Source organism: Thalassophryne amazonica, chromosome 9, assembly GCF_902500255.1.
Source record: "Thalassophryne amazonica chromosome 9, fThaAma1.1, whole genome shotgun sequence".
In the NCBI taxonomy this organism is placed as follows: Eukaryota; Metazoa; Chordata; class Actinopteri; order Batrachoidiformes; family Batrachoididae; genus Thalassophryne; species Thalassophryne amazonica.
This window is the reverse complement of record NC_047111.1, coordinates 95,654,057-95,676,550: the sequence shown is the minus strand read 5'-3', so window position 1 is coordinate 95,676,550 and position 22,494 is coordinate 95,654,057. Positions and strand designations below refer to the sequence as shown.

At 39.3% G+C, this 22,494-nt stretch overlaps 1 protein-coding gene across 2 annotated transcripts in view; it reads left to right on the top strand.

The window, feature by feature from the left end:
* The first annotated feature begins 8,583 nt into the window (after positions 1-8,583).
* The window catches only part of pcdh1a (protocadherin 1a), a 475,329-nt gene continuing 461,418 nt past the window's right edge, over positions 8,584-22,494 (top strand). The window contains exon 1 of one of the 2 annotated variants that reach the window (XM_034178790.1): positions 8,584-8,821. In XM_034178790.1, the coding sequence (XP_034034681.1) occupies positions 8,617-8,821 (205 nt within the window). In that variant the 5' untranslated portion in view covers positions 8,584-8,616. Of the gene's footprint in view, positions 8,822-9,176; positions 9,348-22,494 lie in introns of those variants that run through there. The other variant, XM_034178791.1, reaches the window with a different exon arrangement.

The window sequence follows — 22,494 nt, the reverse complement described above, 5'->3', positions numbered from 1 at the left end:
TATCTAAAATGTTTGTGTTTTATTGACAAACTGTATGTTATGAATGTGCAATAAACTTATTTGAAAGAAAAAAGAATGTAGAGAAAGACCATTTAAAATGTGGGAGATTCCAGACTTTTTTTTTACACATGTCCACTGCTTAATTTTCAATTTGAAAAGTTTGAATTCCCAAGTCACAATATCACCAGGCTTGGAGCATTCACTTCAGAGTGTGAAAATCTCACCTTGTCCTTGTGATTCAGATTTTACACCCCTCTATATTGTCAAAAAATAAAATAAAAATAGAAAAACAAAAAGTCCAGCTTTCCTCCCAGAGTCAGCAGGTGCATTTCTCGAAAACGTCTTATTACTCTGCATTTTACTCTGCATTTGTCAGCATTTCTCAGCATGTGATGCACATTTTAGTAAAAGCAGAAACATCTCATGGCTGACTGACAATAAAACGAACTTAGACAAATTTCACAGCAGTACAAATAAAAACAGAATACAATGATTTGCAAATCCTCTTCAACCTATATGCAATTGAATACACCACAAAGACAATATATTAATGTTCAAACTGACAAAACTGTATTGTTTTTGTGCAAATATTTGCTCATTTTGAAATGGATGCCTGCAACACGTTTCAAAAAAGCTGGGACAGTGGTATGTTTACCACTGTGTTACATCACCTTTCCTCATAACAACACTCAATAAGCATTTGGGACACTGAAGACACTAACTGTGAGTGTCATGATTGGGTAGAAAAGGAGCATCCCCAAAAGTCAGCTGTCCACAAGCAAAGATGGAGGATCACTACTTTGTGAACAACTGCATGAAAAAATAGTGCAACAGTTTAAGAGCAATGTTTCTCAGTGTTCAATTGCAGGAATTTAGGGATTCCATCATGTACAGTCCATAATATAATCAGAAGATTCAGAGAATTTGGAGAACTTTCTACATGTAAGCAGCAAGGCTGAAAACCAACATTGAATGCCCGTGACCTTTGATCCCTCAGGTGGCACTGCATTAAAAACTGACATCATTGTGTAAAGGATCTTACCATTGTCAGTTAACACAGTTTGTCGCTACATCTACAAGTGCAAGTTAAAACTCTACCATGCAAAGCGAAAGCCATACTTCAACAGCATCCATAAACGTCATCGCCTTCTGGGCCCGAGCTCATTTGAAATGGACAGACGCAAAGTGGAAAAGTGTGCTGTGGTCTGATGAGACCACTTTCAAATTGTTTTTGGAAATCATGGACGTCATGTCCTCTGGACAAAAGAGGAAGAAGACCATCCAGATTGTTAGCAGTGCAAAGTTCAAAAGCCAGCATCTGTAATGGCATGGGGGTGTGTTAGTGCCCCGTGGCATGGGCAACTTGCACATCTGTGATGGCACCATCAATGCTGAAAGGTACATCCAGGTTTTGGAGCAACACATGCTGCCATCCAAGCAACGTCTTTTTCGGTGACATCCCTGCTTATTTCAGCAAGACAACGCCAAGCCACATTCTGCACGTGTTACAACAGTGTGGCTTCGTAGTAAAAGAGTGCGGGTACTAGACTGGCCTGCCTGCAGTCCAGACCTGTCGCCCATTGAAAATTTGTGGTGCATTCTGAAGTGCAAAATGTGACAACGGAGACCCGGGACTGTTGAACAAAGTCGTACATCAAGCAAGAATGGGAAAGAATTCCACCTACAAAGCTTCAACATTTAGTGTCCTCAGTTCCCAAATGCTCATTGAGTGTTGTTCGAAGGAAAGGTGATGTAACACAATGATAAACACACCACTGTCCCAGCTTTTTTGAAACGTGTTACAGGCATCCATTTCAAAATGAGCAAATATTTGAACAAAACAATAAAGTTTATCAGTTTGAACATTAAATATCTTGTCTTTGTGGTGTATTCAATTGAATATAGGTTGAAGAGGATTTGCAAATCATTGTATTCTGTTTTTATTTACATTTTACACAATGTCCCAACTTCATTGGAATTGAGGTTGTAAGTGCCATGTGAGCGGTGTTAGATGTTGATGCGAGTCACCTAGAATTTAGCCGGCACATGCTGCATGAGGATGCGATGGGTTCGCACAGCGCACTGAAGCAAGTATGAGGTGTTAGTGACAGGTACAATTCCACATGTTTTGCGTGAAATTCCTGCTTCGTGCACACATTGGCCAAACTTCGCACTAAGTGTTGTATGTAACTGTGAAAAAAAAAAAAAAAAAAAATATATATATATATATATATATATATATATATATATATATATATATATATATATATATATATATATCTTCATGCCTGGACTACTGAAATTCACTTTTGTTTGGAATTAATCAAAATACACTTCACAGATTGCAGTTAGTCCAGAACGCTGCTGCACGCCTCTTAACTGGGAGCAAAAAACATGAACATATTACACCTATTCTTGCGTCTTTGCACTGGCTCTCTGTTAATTTTAGAATTGATTTTAAAATTTTATTATTTGTTTTTAAAGCTTTAAATGGACTGGCCCCGCAGTATATTGTAGACCTCCTCCAAACTTACTCCCCAGCGCGTGCTCTGAGGTCTGAGGGCCAGCTCAGCTTGTGGTGCTTAGGACGAGACTTAAGACCAGGGGGGACAGGGCCTTCTCTGTGGCTGGGCCCAGACTCTGGAACGCTCTGCCTCTCCACGTTCGAACAGCCCCCACAGTGGAGTGTTTTAAGTCTCGTCTGAAGACCCACTTTTATTCTCTGGCTTTTAGCTCTGCATGAGTTGTATGGTCCTCTGTTGTCTTTGGCCCAGTGTTTTATTTATTTATTGTTTTATTGTTTTTTATGTAATTTATTTATTAGTATCTGAGTTGGTTTATTGTTTTGTATAGTTGTATAATCATTTTTATGTGCAGCACTTTGGAAACTGTTCTGTTGTTTAAATGTGCTATATAAATAAAGTGGATTGGATTGTATTGTGTATATATATATATATATATATATATATATATATATATATATATATATATATATATATATATATATATGCGTGTGTGACATTCTGCATCCATGTACAAAGGCAATAAAACAGCTGACATGCAGGTTAAAACAGCACAGCAGCCATTTTAACCCGCATGTCAGCTGTTTATTTTTTCACTCACTCAGATCAACAGCCAGAGATCATTTTCAGTAAAAAAAAAAAAGCATCCTGTAACACAAACAGCAGCGTCACGACACTTCAGGTTCCAAAATCTAACACTCTGAAAAACTTACAAGTTTCGTGTTGAAGTGTGTCGTCTCTGTAAATCCATGCCATGACTTTCAAATAAAAGCACTGAAGCTTCATTATCAGACATAACCGCATTTGTCACTGTCTGTCAGCCATTTGAATGTTTCTGTTTTGCTAATATGTATGTCACACTCAGAGAATTGTCAAATGAGATGTTTTCCAAACATGCACCTGTTAACTCACTCAGTGAGAGCAATAAAAAAACACTAATTATGAGTGTATGTGCACAGAGAGACTTACAGTCATGAATGCTTTGATGTTGTTTTGCTGACATGTCCTTTAACAACCAACATGGCAACATACCAAATTTGTTTCACTTATTAATTTGTCATCTTTTTCTTGTTTGCTTTTTTCATTGAAATTAATGTATTTTTCTTTTCTTTTGGAACAACCTTTGTATGTGTTGCACCAAAGCCACTTCTTTGGAGTGGCTTGACACATCTTTAAATTGGTTTTAAAGCAGGCAACTGGCTTCTTTTAAACCTTTTAAACAACTCTAAAATAAAGCTAAACTGCTTACTGACACCAACCAGCAGAGGAGGGTCGATATGTGACTGCCCCTTTCTGTTTTTCTTCATACTGTGTGTTTTAAGTACTGTGTGGAGTGATGGGCCACTGGGCCAAGGACGAGAACCAAATTATCTTGGTGACCCAATTCTGTGTCTACATTTTCTCTTTCATCTGTTTCTGATTTACCACTGCAAGACAGTGTTTCCTTTGATCTTGTACTTTTTGCATTATCTTTATGATGTCACAAAAATCAGATGCTTACTTTTTGAGTCAAAGAGATAATAATTGTATGACATCATTACCACAGCATGTGCACTCACAGCAATCTACCAGGTACCATCTCCATGCAGGTTATCTAATCATCCCTGGTCTCTCTGTTCATCGATTTGATTAAGAGAAAAGTTTTGGGGAAAAAGTGGATTTTACTAATTTTGTGTCAGTGCCTGTCATGGACTAAGCAAGACCTAATTACCATTTTTGTCTACAGCCCCAATTCCAATGAAGTTGGGACATTGTGTAAAATGTAAATAAAAACAGAATACAATGATTTGCAAATCCTCTTCAACCTATATTCAGTTAAATACACCACAAAGACAAGATATTTAATGTTCAAATATTGGATGTTGTTGTTGATGTATGGTAGAGTTTTAACTTGCAATTGTAGATGTAGCGAGGAACTGTGTTAAGTGACAATGGTTTTCTGAAGTGTTCCTGAGCACACACAGTCAGATCCTTTACACAATGATGTCAGTTTTTAATGCAGTGCACCCTGAGGGATCAAAGGTCACGGGCATTCAATGTTAGTTTTTGACCTTGCCGCTTACGTGTAGAAAGTTCTCCAGATTCTCTAAATCTTCTGATTATATTATGGACTGTAGATGATGGAATCTCTAAATTCCCTGCAATTGAACATTGAGAAACATTGTTCTTAAACTGTTGGACTACTTTTTTCACGCAGTTGTTCACAAAGTGGTGATCCTTGCCCCATCTTTGCTTGTGAACGGCTGTGACTTTTGGGGATGCTCCTTTTATACCCAATCATGATACTCACAATTAGTGTCCTCAGTTCCCAAACGCTTATTGAGTGTTGTTAGAAGGAAAGTGGTAAACATACCACTGTCCCAGCTTTTTTGAAACGTGTTGCAGACATCCATTTCAAAATGAGCAAATATTTGCACAAAAACAACAAAGTTTAACAGTCACTTTGAACATTAAATAACTTGTCTTTGTGGTGTATTCAACTGAATATATACGTTGAAGAGGATTTGCAAATCACTATATTCTGTTTTTATTTACATTTCATACAACGTCCCAACTTCATTGGAATTGGGGTCGTACTTTTCAGCCTGTTAATAGCAGTTCCTGAGTTTGACCCTGAATACTGGACTTTGATCCTGATTACTTGGATCTTGTAATCAGGATCAAAAGGTCTATATATTATCATGAGTAAAGCTCAGTAATGAAAGTCAGTCATCAAGATCAAAGAGTAGTTATTAGAATCATAGACAATTCTTCTTATTCAAAGACAATGTAATGTTTCAAGGAGGGAGAATACATTAAATCTTTCAGAGAAAGTGCAATGACTCTGAGGACCAGTTGTGAAGGTTGGATGATCCTTTCAAATATTTGTTGCTGGCAAATTTACACTGTTGTTATGTTTCAATTGCATGGTGTTAATAGAGTCTTAAATGTGTGAGCACCTTTGTGGATGATCAAACACCTGGATGCACAGTTGGTCAGTGTTGCTTCCTAAGTCTTAAGGTTTACATTGCTTGTTTCCAGGTGATGTTTCTAGCTGTCTTTTCACTTTTGACTTTGTTCTCCATGGGTTCATGCACCACTGTGTTACTCTGAGCACATTTTACAATCATGGCTTCAGTTCTGAGGACACTGGTGATTACAAGCACATAGATGTTTCTCCAGCACTCTTCCCTGTGGATGTATATAATTCAGTGGAGACAGCATTGATATAATCTTTCAAGCATTTTCTGTTCACATCATGCAGTCCAAGTTTCACAACCACAGAATATAACAGTTATCACTGCAGCACTGTAGAACAAAAAGGTGATGTCACAACCAAGGCTTTTAACCAGTTTGTGAAATAAAAATGAAAACCAGAAACTTTTGGTATTTTGCGAAGAATGAAACCAAAACCAGAAACTTTAGATTGTTTTATGTTTTGGGACAGAACCGTTTATTTAAAATAATGGTAACCATTAACAGTAAATACCTTTTTTTTTTTTTTTGTTCTTCAGAAGATTTCCATTTACAATGACCCAGTGAGGACATCAGTCTCCATTAATGCTATACACACAAACAGTTGGTGGCAGTAATGCATCATTGGTTTGCAAACCACCAATAGACTCGACAGAAGAAGAAGAAGTTTATTTTGGATGTTGTTGGTGGAACAAAGAGCATCCAGTGTTTCATGCTAAGAAACACACCCGGAACATACAAACATCGACAGACTGCTTTAAAAACACTGCATTTATTTGCATCATTATGTTTTTTTTTTTGTTGTCTTGGTGGATCAAATGGGATTTATATTCATCGTAAGCACAATGCTGAAAATATGTCAGATGCATGGCTGAATGCTGGCCGGAATATATTTCAACTTTTAAAATAACATTTGTCTTGTTGTTGATGGGACAAAGCGCTGGAGTTCTCTGGTTCAGGCTGAGAAACACACCCAAAGCAGACAAACACAGAGAGACTCCTTTAAAAAATGTTGCATTTCATCAGTAACTTCCATGATAAGGAATTAAAGTATTTCCCAGACGTCATGTTCCAAATCAAGAACATCTTCTCGACAGGCTGTGATGATGAATCTGACCAAAACAATGTAACACGTCAGATTAAGACTTTATATTTACTCAGTGTGTGAATGGTTTTAGGAAGTGGCTATTTGTACATAGCCATATTAATAACATTCATACATAGCATAGCCTTGTTATGGTCATGTGAGGACTGTAGCTTTTGCTGCTGAGCCAATGGGCAGCAGTGGGTTATCTCTCGGTCCATTATCTTGGTACCACAGGTTTCTCTGCGAGGTGGAGAGCAACACTGTGCCGTGTCTTAAAAATACAGGAACACACTGCTTCGCTTTAAATACATAATAAGTCTATTTCAGGTGATCAACGCAAACCCTCTTTCTCTTAAAAGGGTTTATTTTACTCAGTGCCCCATTTTGAAAAGTTGTAGCTTTTGTAGCTGCTTACTACAGTATGCTCTACTGTCTTCTCCATTTTTCATGGCATCGTTACAGCCCCATATACAGGTCTGGCATATACAGTGTTTTCAGTGTCCCACAGCTACATGGAACATTATTAACCGGTTGGGCAACAATATTATTTTCTTCTAACTAGTTCGGGAATGTCAATCTCGGGGTGAAACCCAAAACTGAAAATGTTAAAATAATGTTTCTATTCAGAACAAACAAGTAGGAAAAAATTCCTGGTTCAAAGCCCTGGCCACAACCTGCCAAAGCACTTTTCCAAAAAGTATCAAAGGATGCAGCTGAGCTGTACATCCTTTTGATGCCAACAATCCTGTCAAGCAAGGTCAGTACTCAGATCAAAGATCAGTAATCACAGCATCAAAGGTCATCAATCAGGTCATGATGAACAGTCAGGTTCAAAAGTCAGTGAACAGGATGAAATATGTGCAATCATTGTTCAGCATTGTTCAGCAATTAAAATCTAATGTAATCAGTAATGAGGAACAGTATTCAGTTTTCAGAATCACATGTGAGTAATTAGGATCAAAGGCCAATGCGCATGATCAAAGGTCGGACTTGGGATCAAAATTCAGTATTTAAAATAAAAAGTGAGTTATTAGGATCAAAGGACAATGCTCGTGATCAGCGTTCAGATGGGATCAAAATTCAGTATTTAGAATAAAAGGTGAATAATTAGGATCAAAGGCCAAGGCTAATAATCAGAAGTCGACTCTGGACCAAAATTCAGTAATCAGAAGCAAAGGTTAGTAATTAGGATCAAAGGACAATGATCATGATCAAAGGTCAGTAATTAGGACCAATGTTCAGCGCTCAGGATCAAATATTATGGATCAGCATCTATGTTCAGATGACAGGATCAAAGTAATCAGGATAAAAGACAGTTTATCACAATGAAAGTCTCAGGATGAAAGTTGAAAGCAGGAGGTATGCACTCTGCTGCTCTGGATTTAAAATGGCTTTAAGATGAGATGATTTCCACTGGATTTCAGTGAAGACTGCAGAATGTGGAAAGTTGTGTTCAATACAAGTACAAATTGTGATTGTTTGATGTGACTTTAAGTTATACCACACAATTAAATGGTTAATCATACAAATGAATTCCTGCAGCCTTAATTTAGGGTACATGAAATTAACAATGATTTTCCTTTGACTTCCTCATTGATGTGGCGCAGTGGGGACTCTTGGCACTGGGCAGCACAGACTGACTACATCAGGTGTTTCCATCTGATCGGGATTCTGTCTCTTGGCTCTTGATTGGCTAGACATGCCTGATTTAGCTAATGAGCTGTGGGTTGAGCTCAGTGCTGAGGTCCCTGCAGGAGAACTTCCCTTCTTTTTTTTCGAACCGCCTGAGGGTGGCGCCAAATGAATAAACAGCGGCGCAACCAGCTTCCAGTTTTAGGTGCGCTCGTTCCCCAGCGCACCAGATCAACAAGTAAATGTACCTGTTACATCGAATTTAATGTGTACAATTTGCAGTGTGTGTGTTCACCATGGTTTTATTTATTTATGTTTTACCTCCCCCCCTTTTTGGTTGCAGCGAGAAGCACGTTGGGGGCGCGCGGCTGGCGCGCTGTTAATGAGGTTCGTTTCTCTATTTTTGGGTGACCCAGTTTGATGAGATCCTCTAAAAGGGCAGGAATCAGACAGTTTCTTGGTAGACAGCCCGAGCATAATGTGATGTTGAGTGTGAAGTTGCTGCGGTGGATGAGAGCCCCACCTCCTCCCACAGTCCGCCGAGGAGAGAGAGGAGAGAGAGGTGGAGGAGCAACTCACAGCCACAATATCTCACCACTTGCTGTCTGGAAATGCTTCAGATGGGGTTCTTGGTTTTTATTTATTTATATTTTTTAATGGATGACTTTTCTGTGTGACTAACACGCCAAGGCTGTCGCTGATTTGCGTCATTTTAGAGTGTGCGCTACTTATTTCTCCGGAGAAACTTGGAGCAAAAAGGATGCGCAAACCAGCGCGTGCATCTTGGCAGGAGTCAGTTATCGGGGATTAAATATGCAAAACAGCGCATATGGACTGAAACAGCGTTTTTAAAAAAAGAAAATAATTAATAACGCGATCACTGGTGCGCTGTTTTTTTTTTTTTTTTTCGTTTTTTTTTTCGTTTTTTTTTTTTTTTTTTTTTTTTGCTGCGTTCCCGCACGGCGGACGCACGATTTAAAAAAGAAAAAAAGTTTTAAAGGCTGTGAATGGATTTTTTGGATTGTATCCGCGCTCGGGAGGATTTCTGGCGTTGGTTGTAGACACCTGCCGCTTGGATCGACGGTTGGACTCCAGCTTGCTGACGGACCGCGATATAAGCGCCACAGCACAGAGAAAATCTCCGGTGTCAGGTACTGGCATGATTTCACAGATAATCTCGAAAGAAAGTTGTGCCGATTTGTCTGACAAGTGTGTTTGGTTTATTAAAGATGTGTGCTGGTGCCAGGGTGAAGTTTTGTCTTTTTTTTTTTCCCATGCGTAATAACGCAGGCCGCGCACATTCAAATACACAAGTTGTCTATGTTGCACTTCAGAACTGGTCCTGATATGATTAATGATCCGTGGCATGATTGATGAGACGATGAACTGCAATTAAAACACATCCGAGTAAAGGTCCAGCTTGCGTGAATAATGACATTAACTCACTGAGTCTGCGTATCAGTGCGCTTCAGCATCCACACGATCATCTGTGCAGCCGATTGGCCAATCATATATTTTGTTCAATACATTGTGAGTCTGTGAAGTAGAAAATGCGCCTCATCTCGATCCATCCCTCTTCTAACATCACACTAATTACCTTAATAAGCGGCTCTTTAATTCGATCTGCAAGTAGCCACAAGATTTTTTTTTTTTTTTTTTCTTGCGCAAATGCAAGTGACGCACAGCCTGCCACGTTAATAACTTGTGGCAGTGTTTCCTGTTGTGGCTCGTGGATATAATTGGTGGAACAATCTTTGATCGGCGCATCCACACGGATGATCTCTGCTCTCCGTTGAGGGCTGTTTTCTTTCCACCGACCATCAGGCACATTTTAATAGTCGGCTGTGTCTGTGTGAGCGAGAGGAGCAAAACAGCGAATCAAAGCAGGTCTAGAATCAGTTCCCCCCCACACATAATCCATTAAATTGCCTCAGAACCGTTGGTGCATAAACTTGAAGAGTAATAATCCAAATCAGGCCACTATGAAGCAGCTGTCAGATGGGAGTTTGGGCAAAGAAAAACTTTATCTTACTGAAGAATATAGTCAGTTCCATGTATTGCCATTGTCCTAATATAAATCCACTATACTGATTAAAACCTGATTTAGATTTGCACAAAACCAACTAAAACTAATCAAAACTATAGTTTAAAACCAATTTAAAGCATCAAAAACTTTAAATCATCATTCATTAAATCAAATTTAGCCACATTAGAAAGTATAACATGAAATATCTTTTTCAAACAAGTTAATAAAATTTCAAGATGTTGAAAAGTATTTCATTTCAAAGTCACTGTGTACAAAAAAACAACAACTCATAAATCATAAATGAATAATTTCAGAATCAGACACTTCGCATCTATTTCAGGTCTCGTCAGTGGTTTGAAGCAGTTTAACACATATTCAATGCAAATCAGACTGTCATTGGTGTTCATTAGGCCAACAGTCAAAGCCAAATTATTTCAAATTACACCACTTTAAATCTACTTTAAATCCACTTTAAAACAAATTGCCTTTGGTTATGTCAGTTTGAAACGCATTTGATGCATTTTAAATCAAGCTGTCATTGGTGTTCAACAGCTTAAAGCCAGTCCAAGTCAAATTAATTGAAATAAGGCACTTTAAATCTATTTTAATTGTTTGTAGTTTCTTTTAAACAAGCTGGAAGCACATTAAAAACATTTAAAAAGGATTTTAGAGCAAATCATAAACCCACCTTTGCGGCACAGTCCAAAACGAAGAAATAAATAATTAAATTCATCAACTTTGAAACCAGTTAAAACCAGTTGCCATAGGTGTGCACTAATTTATAACACATTTGAAGCATTAATGCATTTCAAATCAAAGTGTTTTGTGAGGAACAATCTGAATCTAGGCAAAAATAATCATTTCGAATGAGTGGTTTGTACCCATGATCTGTTCAGGGTGTACGTCACCTCTTGCCAAGTGATTACAGGGATAGACCCTGATTGCGAGCTCTTGCTTGCCTCTACTGGTGGTTGGCTCTCACTGCGGTATTGTATCACTTCCTGTTCCGGAGCACAGCGGTGTTTTGCTGTATCTGTTAGCTGTTTAATCTGCGCAGTTAGATTGATCTAGTTAACTAGATAACGCTTTGTTTCACAGTGTAATCTTCACATGCCTTAACTAAAGCACTCCCTCTGCTGAATCACCTCTAAATTATTTACACATTATTCACTTTGTGTGTTTTTAGGAATCCACTAGCTTAGCGCAGCTACTAGCTCTTAGCCGGTTTAGCATGGCGGCTTCTCCTGTCTCTCCTGCACTTTTCTGCTCTGGGTGTGAAATGTTTAGTTATTCCTCAGCCTCCTTTAGCAGTAATGGTACTTGTAATAAGTGTAGCTTATTCGTAGCTTTGGAGGCCAGGCTGGGCGAATTGGAGACTCGGCTCCGCACCGTGGAAAATTCTACAGCTAGCCAGGCCCCTGTAGTCGGTGCGGACCAAGGTAGCTTAGCTGCCGTTAGTTTCCCTCTGGCAGATCCCGAGCAGCCGGGAAAGCAGGCCGACTGGGTGACTGAGAGGAGGAAGCGTAGTTCTAAACAGAAGCCCCGTGTACACCGCCAACCCGTTCACATTTCTAACCGTTTTTCGCCACTCGACGACACACCCGCCGAGGATCAAACTCTGGTTATTGGCGACTCTGTTTTGAGAAATGTGAAGTTAGCGACACCAGCAACCATAGTCAATTGTCTTCCGGGGGCCAGAGCAGGTGACATTGAAGGAAATTTGAAACTGCTGGCTAAGGCTAAGCGTAAATTTGGTAAGATTGTAATTCACGTCGGCAGTAATGACACCCGGTTACGCCAATCGGAGGTCACTAAAATTAACATTGAATCGGTGTGTAACTTTGCAAAAACAATGTCGGACTCTGTAGTTTTCTCTGGGCCCCTACCCAATCGGACCGGGAGTGACATGTTTAGCCGCATGTTCTCCTTGAATTGCTGGCTGTCCAAAATATGAGGTGGGCTTCATAGATAATTGGCAAAGCTTCTGGGGAAAACCTGGTCTTGTTAGGAGAGACGGCATCCATCCCACTTTGGATGGAGCAGCTCTCATTTCTAGAAATCTGGCCAATTTTCTTAAATCCTCCAAACCGTGACTATCCAGGGTTGGGACCAGGAAGCAGAGTTGTAGTCTTACACACCTCTCTGCAGCTTCTCTCCCCCTGCCATCCCCTCATTACCCCATCCCCATAGAGACGGTGCCTGCTCCCACACCACCAAAAATCTATTTAAGCATAAAAATTCAAAAAGAAAAAATAATATAGCACCTTCAACTGCACCACAGACTAAAACAGTTAAATGTGGTCTATTAAACATTAGGTCTCTCTCTTCTAAGTCCCTGTTAGTAAATGATATAATAATTGATCAACATATTGATTTATTCTGCCTTACAGAAACCTGGTTACAGCAGGATGAATATGTTAGTTTAAATGAGTCAACACCCCAGAGTCACACTAACTGCCAGAATGCTCATAGCACGGGCCGAGGCGGAGGATTAGCAGCAATCTTCCATTCCAGCTTATTAATTAATCAAAAACCCAGACAGAGCTTTAATTCATTTGAAAGCTTGACTCTTAGTCTTGTCCATCCAAATTGGAAGTCCCAAAAACCAGTTTTATTTGTTATTATCTATCGTCCACCTGGTCGTTACTGTGAGTTTCTCTGTGAATTTTCAGACCTTTTGTCTGACTTAGTGCTTAGCTCAGATAAGATAATTATAGTGGGCGATTTTAACATCCACACAGATGCTGAGAATGACAGCCTCAACACTGCATTTAATCTATTATTAGACTCAATTGGCTTTGCTCAAAATGTAAATGAGTCCACCCACCACTTTAATCATATCTTAGATCTTGTTCTGACTTATGGTATGGAAATTGAAGACTTAACAGTGTTCCCTGAAAACTCCCTTCTGTCTGATCATTTCTTAATAACATTTACATTTACTCGGATGGACTACCCAGCAGTGGGGAATAATTTTCATTACACTAGAAGTCTTTCAGAAAGCACTGTAACTAGGTTTAAGGATATGATTCCTTCTTTATGTTCTCTAATGCCATATACCAACACAGTGCAGAGTAGCTACCTAAACTCTGTAAGTGAGATAGAGTATCTCGTCAATAGTTTTACATCCTCATTGAAGACAACTTTGGATGCTGTAGCACCTCTGAAAAAGAGAGCTTTAAATCAGAAGTGCCTGACTCTGTGGTATAACTCACAAACTCGCAGCTTAAAGCAGATAACCCATAAGTTGGAGAGGAAATGGCGTCTCACTAATTTAGAAGAGCTTCACTTAGCCTGGAAAAAGAGTCTGTTGCTCTATAAAAAAAGCCCTCCATAAAGCTAGGACATCTTGCTACTCATCACTAATTGAAGAAAAGAAGAACAACCCCAGGTTTCTTTTCAGCACTGTAGCCAGGCTGACAAAGAGTCAGCAAAGAGTCAGAGTTAACTATTAGAGAAAAAATTACTCATAACCATCCCAAAGACATATCGTTATCTTTGGCTGCTTTCAGTGATGCTGGTATTTGGTTAGACTCTTTCTCTCAGATTGTTCTGTCTGCGTTATTTTCATTAGTTACTTCATCCAAACCATCAACAGAGAGAAGAGTTTCAGTCAGGTTTTAGAATTCATCATAGTACAGAAACAGCATTAGTGAAGGTTACAAATGATCTTCTTATGGCCTCAGACAGTGGACTCATCTCTGTGCTTGTTCTGTTAGACCTCAGTGCTGCTTTTGATACTGTTGACCATAAAATTTTATTACAGAGATTAGAGCATGCCATAGGTATTAAAGGCACTGCGCTGCGGTGGTTTGAGTCATATTTATCTAATAGATTACAATTTGTTCATGTACATGGGGAATCTTCTTCACAGACTAAGGTTAATTATGGAGTTCCACAAGGTTCTGTGCTAGGACCAATTTTATTCACTTTATACATGCTTCCCTTAGGCAGTATTATTAGACGGCATTGCTTAAATTTTCATTGTTACGCAGATGATACCCAGCTTTATCTATCCATGAAGCCAGAGGACACACACCAATTAGCTAAACTGCAGGATTGTCTTACAGACATAAAGACATGGATGATCTCTAATTTCCTGCTTTTAAACTCAGATAAAACTGAAGTTATTGTACTTGGCCCCACAAATCTTAGAAACATGGTGTCTAACCAGATCCTTACTCTGGATGGCATTACCCTGACCTCTAGTAATACTGTGAGAAATCTTGGAGTCATTTTTGATCAGGATATTTCATTCAATGCGCATATTAAACAAATATGTAGGACTGCTTTTTTGCATTTACGCAATATCTCTAAAATTAGAAAGGTCTTGTCTCAGAGTGATGCTGAAAAACTAATTCATGCATTTATTTCCTCTAGGCTGGACTATTGTAATTCATTATTATCAGGTTGTCCTAAAAGTTCCCTGAAAAGCCTTCAGTTAATTCAAAATGCTGCAGCTAGAGTACTGACGGGGACTAGAAGGAGAGAGCATATCTCACCCATATTGGCCTCTGTTCATTGGCTCTCTGTTAATTCTAGAATAGAATTAAAAATTCTTCTTCTTACTTATAAAGTTTTGAATAATCAGGTCCCATCTTATCTTAGGGACCTCATAGTACCATATCACCCCAATAGAGCGCTTCGCTCTCAGACTGCAGGCTTACTTGTAGTTCCTAGGGTTTGTAAGAGTAGAATGGGAGGCAGAGCCTTCAGCTTTCAGGCTCCTCTCCTGTGGAACCAGCTCCCAATTCAGATCAGGGAGACAGACACCCTCTCTACTTTTAAGATTAGGCTTAAAACTTTCCTTTTTGCTAAAGCTTATAGTTAGGGCTGGATCAGGTGACCCTGAACCATCCCTTAGTTATGCTGCTATAGACTTAGACTGCTGGGGGGTTTTTGCTCTTTATGCACCAATCTGCATTTAATCATTAGTGATTGAACTCTGCTCCCCTCCACAGCATGTCTTTTTCCTGGTTCTCTCCCTCAGCCCCAACCAGTCTTAGCAGAAGACTGCCCCTCCCTGAGCCTGGTTCTGCTGGAGGTTTCTTCCTGTTAAAAGGGAGTTTTTCCTTCCCACTGTCGCCAAGTGCTTGCTCACAGGGGGTCGTTTTGACCGTTGGGGTTTTTACGTAATTATTGTATGGCCTTGCCTTACAATATAAAGCACCTTGGGGCAACTTGTTGTGATTTGGCGCTATATAAATAAAATTGATTGATTGATTGATAGACCCCATGACACTTAACTGGAATAAGCAGGTTTAGGAAATGGATATGGATGGTTCATATCCACTTTGAAACAGTTGGCCATTGGTTCAAACAATCTTAAAACACATTAGAATAAATGAAGCCACTTGAAATTCATTTTAAATATGTATGCCAAGGGTTTGACTCACTTAAATCCGAATTCATAGATATGAATCCTTGAAAGACATGGTCTATAACTGTAAGAAATCTGGTGTGTCAAGATCATGGTTGCCTCAAAATATGATCGAGCGTATGGTTTGATGACATAACACACCAGGCATGTAATGTGATGTGTACAATAACAAATGGTGCCTTATTGTAACATAATAATAGTAAAACTTCAGCAATACTCTGCTGCTTCTGGAAACCCTATAAATGCAGTCCATTTAACCCTCTAGTGATATTATGGTGTGTACAACACTGTTACATCCTCCACAGAAATACAAAGCATTACCAAAATACAGTGAGGAAAATAAGTATTTGAACACCCTGCGGTTTTGCAAGTTCTCCCACTTAGAAATCATGGAGGGGTCTGAAATTTTCATCTTAGGTACATGTCCACTGTGAGCGACATAATCTAAAAAAAAAAAAATCCAGAAATCACAATGTATGATTTTTTAATCATTTATTTGTGTATTACTGATGCAAATAAGTATTTGAACACCTGTGAAAATCAATGTTAATATTTGGTACAGTAGCCTTTGTTTGCAATTACAGAGGTCAAACATTTCCTGTCGTTCTTGACCAAGTTTTCACACACTGCAGCAGGGATTTTGGTCCACTCCTCCATACACATCTTCTGTAGATCTTTCAGATTTGGAGTTTCAGCTCCCTCCAAAGATTTTCTATTGAGTTCATGTCTGGAGACTGGCCAGGCCACTCCAGGACCTTGAAATGCTTCTTACGGAGCCCCTCCTAAGTTGCCCTGGCTGTGTGTTTGGGGTCATTGTCATGCTGGAAGACCTATCCATGACCCATCTTCAATGCTCTTACTGAGGGAAGGAGGTTGTTTGCCAAAATCTCACTATATATGACCCCATCCATCCTCCCTTCAATACGGTGCAGTAGTCCTGTCCCCTTTGCAGAAGAGCACCACCCCCATGCTTCACGGTTGGGATGGTTTTCTTGGGGTTGTTCTCATCCTCTAAACATGGTAAGTGGAGTTCATTCCCAAAAGCTCTATTCTGGTCTCATCTGACCACATGACCTTCTCCCATGCCTCTTCTGGATCATCCAGATGGTCACTGGTGAACTTCAAATGGGCCTGGACATGTGCTGGCTTGAGCAGGGGGACCTTGCTGCCCTGCAGGATTTTAAACCATGACAGCATCATGTGTTACTAATGTAATCTTTGTGACTGTGGTCCCAGCTCTCTTCAGGTCATTGACCAGGTCCTCCTGTGTAGTTCTGAGCTTTCTCAGAATCATCCTTATCCCACAAAGTGAGATCTTGCATGGAATCCCAGACCGAGGGAGATTGACAGTCATCTTGTGTTTCTTCCACTTTCTAATAAATAATCATAACTGTTGTGTGAACAGGTGTTTTTTATACAGGTAACAAGTTCAAAAAGGTGCAGTTAATACAGGTAAAGAGTGCAGAATAAGAGGGCTTCTTAAAGAAAAATTAACAGGTCTGTGAGAGCCAGAATTCTTGCTGGTTGGTAGGTGTTGTAATACTTATTTGCAGCAGTAACATACAAATAAATTATTAAAAAAATCATACATTGTGATTTCCGGATTTTTTTTTTTTGTTTTGTTTTTTTTTAGATTATGTCTCTCACAGTGGACATGCACCTAAGATGAAAATTTCAGACGCCTCTATGATTTCTAAGTGGGAGAACTTGCAAAACCGCAGGGTGTTCAAATACTTATTTTCCTCACTGTATGTCTAAATTTATGACAGTTAAAAAAGGGAATGTTGCAACAGCTTAAAAATCCCACAGCACAATGACAGAATACCCCAATTCATCATAGACACATATTGGTGAGAGTGAGAACTTTAAAAACATATTTTAAGAATTTTAAAATCATTTTAAATCAAACTCTCACTGGTACACAACTTTCAAAGCAGTCAAAACCAAATAAATTTTGAGTAGTCAACTTTCAATTGAGCTTACAACAGTTGAAAGTTGAGTGATACTGGTTTAAATCTGCTAAGAAAGCAGATTCCTCTCGTTCTCTCACTCTTTCTCACTCTCTCTGTAGCTATTATCTAGCAGTCTACCTAGCTACCTATTTATCTTAACTATCTTGCTATCTACCAAGTTAAGGGTGTATCTTCTAACTACAATGAATATGGAAAGTATTCACAAAAAAAAAAAAAAAAAAAAAAGAAACCACATGTACCTAAGTATTCACAACCCAGCCTTTGCCATGAAGGTCAAAATTGAGCTCAGATTATCCTGTTTCCACTGATCATCCTTGAGATGTTACTACAGCTTAATTGGAGTCCACTTGGGGTAAAGTCACTTGATTGGATATGATTAGGAAAGGCACCTGTCTACATATAAGGTCCCACAGTTGACAGTGAATGTCAGAGCACAAACCAAGCATGAAGTCAAAGGAATTGTCTGTAGACCTCTGAGACAGGATTGTCTAAAGGCACAAATCTGGAAAAGGGTACAAAAAATTGTGCTGCTTTAAAGGTCCCAGTGAGCACAGTGGCCTCCATCATCCATAAATGGAAAGAGTTCAGATCCACCAGGACTCTTCCTAGAGCTGGCTGTCCATCTAAAGTGAGTGATCAAGGAGAAGGGCCTTAATGAGCGAGGTGACAAACAACCAGATGGTCACTCTGTCAGAGCTCCAGCATTTCTCTGCGGAGAGAGGAGAACCTTTCAGGAGGACAACCATATATGCAGCAATCCACCAAGGCCTGCATGGTACAGTGGCCAGACTGAAGCCACTCCTTAGTAAAAGGCACATGGGGGCCTGCCTGGAGTTTGTCAAAAGGCACCTGAAGGAGTCTCAGACCATGAGAAACACAATTCTCATGTCTGATGAGACAAAGACTGAACTCTTTGGCGTGAATGCCAGGCATCATGTTTGGAGGAAACCAGGTGCATGGTGGTGACAGCATCATGCTATGGGGATGTTTTTCAGCAATAGGAACTGGGAGACTAGTCATGATTGAGGAAAAGATGAATGCAGTAATGTACAGAGACATCCTGGATGAAAACCTGCTCCAGAGCGCTCTTGACCTCAGACTGGGGCAACGGTTCGTCTTTCAGCAGAACAATAACCCTCAGCACACAGCCAAGATATCAAAGGAGTGGCTTCAGGACAACTCTGTGAATGTCCTTGAATGGTCATCCCATCCAAGCTTGAGAGGTGCTGCAAAGAGGACAAACAGGGATATTAACTTGCATGTCCTACCTCCATCTTGATATCTGCCTTTAATCACAGTATCTGCAAGCAGTCTCTTTGATGTCAGTGTACTTAATTGGATTTTTTTCATCTTTTGCGGTTGTTTTGTCCATCCATTAGTATATGTTGGTGTGCCATAGCTGCCGTAAACAGCTGAAGCAAATCCCTATCACCCAAGTGAGTTTTTCCAGCCAAAAAACCTTAGCCTATTCATTTCTGAGTAGTCACTTAAAAGTATTCAGCGGAGTAGTTCACATGGGGAGAGGAGCTAAATGTACTCTACACTTCTCACTGGGATCCTACCCGACATAAATCACTGTGGTGGGAAGGTAATGGATTTCATCGTTATAGTAGCTACAGGCACAACATCCGCCAATATATCAAATTGCCATCAGTTGAGAAAATCATTAAATCATCAGTTATCCTTCAACATCTGAGCAAAGCAGTGAAGACTGTGCACCGCCTCTGAAATTCACAAGTTGATTTGTAGCTACAACAGGTGAAAGTTCAGCTTCTTAAAACATTAATGTGATGCTGTTGGCTGGTGTTCTTTGATGCAACCCCAAAAAATAAGAGTGAATACAAAACTGTGCAATGTGTTTCCTTATTGATCCAATTTGTTGGTGAAACATCTCCTGACTTTACTTTTGTAATGATGCCTTTTCAGTGGACCTGTGGAGCAGACAACTTTGTCAGTAAATATCACCCACTCACTCATTGCATTGACTCAGTCGCTGTAGTCTGTCTCTATGGCAACCGAGACAGGTGCTAACGCTCTGCAACATCATTATGGCGGCCTTCACTTTATTCTTTGCTGTTTTTTTACTATACTGTAGGTTCAGTCATATCCAGCCATATGATTCTTTAATTATTTTGCAACTATTTGACAGTATTTCATGAAGTCTTAAAAGTTTATTTTTGTATTGCAATTGAAGTATGCTTTTATTTTTATGATGTCATTACCAGTGTTGCCACAGTTACTTTGAAAAAGTAATCCAATTACTGATTACCGATTACTCCTTGAAAAAGTAACTTAGTTACTTTACTGATTACTCAATTGGAAAAGTAACTAAGTTAGATTACTAGTTACTTTTTTAGTTACTTTCCCCAGCTGCCGACAACAACCCTCTGCCGCCTCAACATGACATTGATACTTGTTTTGCCAAAACTCACTTTATAGTCACCCTTTCTTACCTTCAATGAAAATAAATACTTGTTTTATAAAAAGTAAAATAAAGACCTCTTTCTTGACCTCATATTTAACTGTTGACAGCACTGTAACAGTAAAACTTGCAATTTCTAACCTACATTGTTTATAAATGTAACTATTAAATTATTTCTAACATTTTTCTAACATTTAAATTCTCTCTAAACATTTTATTTGTCGAAATTATTATTAAGTAGTATTAGTAGTTGTAGTAAAAAAAGGCTTCAAAACTGGACCTTTAATCTAGGGGTGTTATGGGGGGGCACATCCCTGCCCCACGCCCCCATTCCATCTGGATTCACCCCTGCTTTGGTGTTTGAGCACAAAGAATGGATAACATTTATTTATCAAATCAAATCAAATCAATTTTATTTATATAGCGCCAAATCACAACAAACAGTTGCCGCAAGGCACTTTATATTGTAAGGCAAGGCCATACAATAATTACGTAAAAACCCCAACGGTCAAAACGACCCCCTGTGAGCAAGCACTTGGTGACAGTGGGAAGGAAAAACTCCCTTTTAACAGGAAGAAACCTCCAGCAGAACCAGGCTCAGGGAGGGGCAGTCTTCTGCTGGGACTGGTTGGGGCTGAGGGAGAGAACCAGGAAAAAGACATGCTGTGGAGGGGAGCAGAGATCAGTCACTAATGATTAAATGCAGAGTGGTGCATACAGAGCAAAAAGAGAAAGAAACACTCAGTGCATCATGGGAACCCCCCAGCAGTCTAAGTCTATAGCAGCATAACTAAGGGATGGTTCAGGGTCACCTGATCCAGCCCTAACTATAAGCTTTAGCAAAAAGGAAAGTTTTAAGCCTAATCTTAAAAGTAGAGAGGGTGTCTGTCTCCCTGATCCGAATTGGGAGCTGGTTCCACAGGAGAGGAGCCTGAAAGCTGAAGGCTCTGCCTCCCATTCTACTCTTACAAACCCTAGGAACTACAAGTAAGCCTGCAGTCTGAGAGCGAAGCGCTCTATTGGGTGATATGGTACTATGAGGTCCCTAAGATAAGATGGGACCTGATTATTCAAAACCTTATAAGTAAGAAGAAGAATTTTAAATTCTATTCTAGAATTAACAGGAAGCCAATGAAGAGAGGCCAATATGGGTGAGATATGCTCTCTCCTTCTAGTCCCTGTCAGTACTCTAGCTGCAGCATTTTGAATTAACTGAAGGCTTTTCAGGGAACTTTTAGGACAACCTGATAATAATGAATTACAATAGTCCAGCCTAGAGGAAATAAATGCATGAATTAGTTTTTCAGCATCACTCTGAGACAAGACCTTTCTAATTTAATTTAATTTAATTTAATTTATGCAGAAAACATGACCAGATTTACAGGTAAGAAAGTTTTATTGCGTTTTCACATCATGTGGTCCTCAGAAAGAGAGTTTAGGTGCATTTGAGTGGAAAATAGTGTTAGTTGTTGACGCGTCGCGGAGGATCAGCTGTTTTTAGCAGCAGATGTGGAGCGGCTCGGAGAAAAAAAAGCATAAAAATGTCTTTGTAAAGCTCAGTGCAGGTGTGCTTCTGTCACTGTGCTTTAAGAGGTGAGGACAAGCTGCTGCAGAAAACCGCGGATGAAAAGCTCACAACCCGCTTAAAGTGGGCAATTCCGTCGAACCCCGACCTCCTGCCCACGGACCAAGTTTAATGCTGCTATTGACCCATAATGCAAAAATAATAGTAACGCACAGTGACTTGGAGAAGTAACTTTAATCTGATTACTGATTTGGAAAGATTAACGCGTTAGATTACTCGTTACTAAAAAAGTGGTCAGATTAGAGTAACGCGTTATCGGCATCACTGGTCGTTACCTTCCTGAAATAATGGCCTAACTCATATTTTGGAAAATATGACTTAGGCCATTATTGACGAATTGCATTACATTCCACACAAAATTACTATCAATTTATGACTGAATTTTATATTAGGACTTACATTTGGATTTTGTGTATCATTTTAAATGAAAATTTATGGAAACATGTTACTATAGGCATAGTGAATTTCAGTTTTCCAGGCCTCTCAAAAGATTCCACCCATTCCAGTTTCAGAAACCTTGCTTCTTTGACCATTGAACCAAATTAACCAGTCACTTTTGAGAACAGTTGAAACTGAAATGTTTGAAAAGCAAAATACATTGAGTAAACAAATACAGTGAGTAAAGTGTTCTGTATTCCAAAAGACTGGCAAGAATTAAATGCACATTTTCTTCAAGAATACTAAAGGAACCCATTGTTTCAGAAAGTGATTCACTGTTTCAATAATTTCAGAACTTGATAAAACAACTGTTTCAGGTGAGCTACTGTTCTGAAACAAAACCTAATGATCTTTTATTTCAAACTATACTGAACATAAAATTTTATAGTGGTATATTTTTATGTCCACCACGGATATAATAAACCCATCAGCGTTAATTTATTTGTCTGTCTGTCTGTTAGCAGGATTATGTCA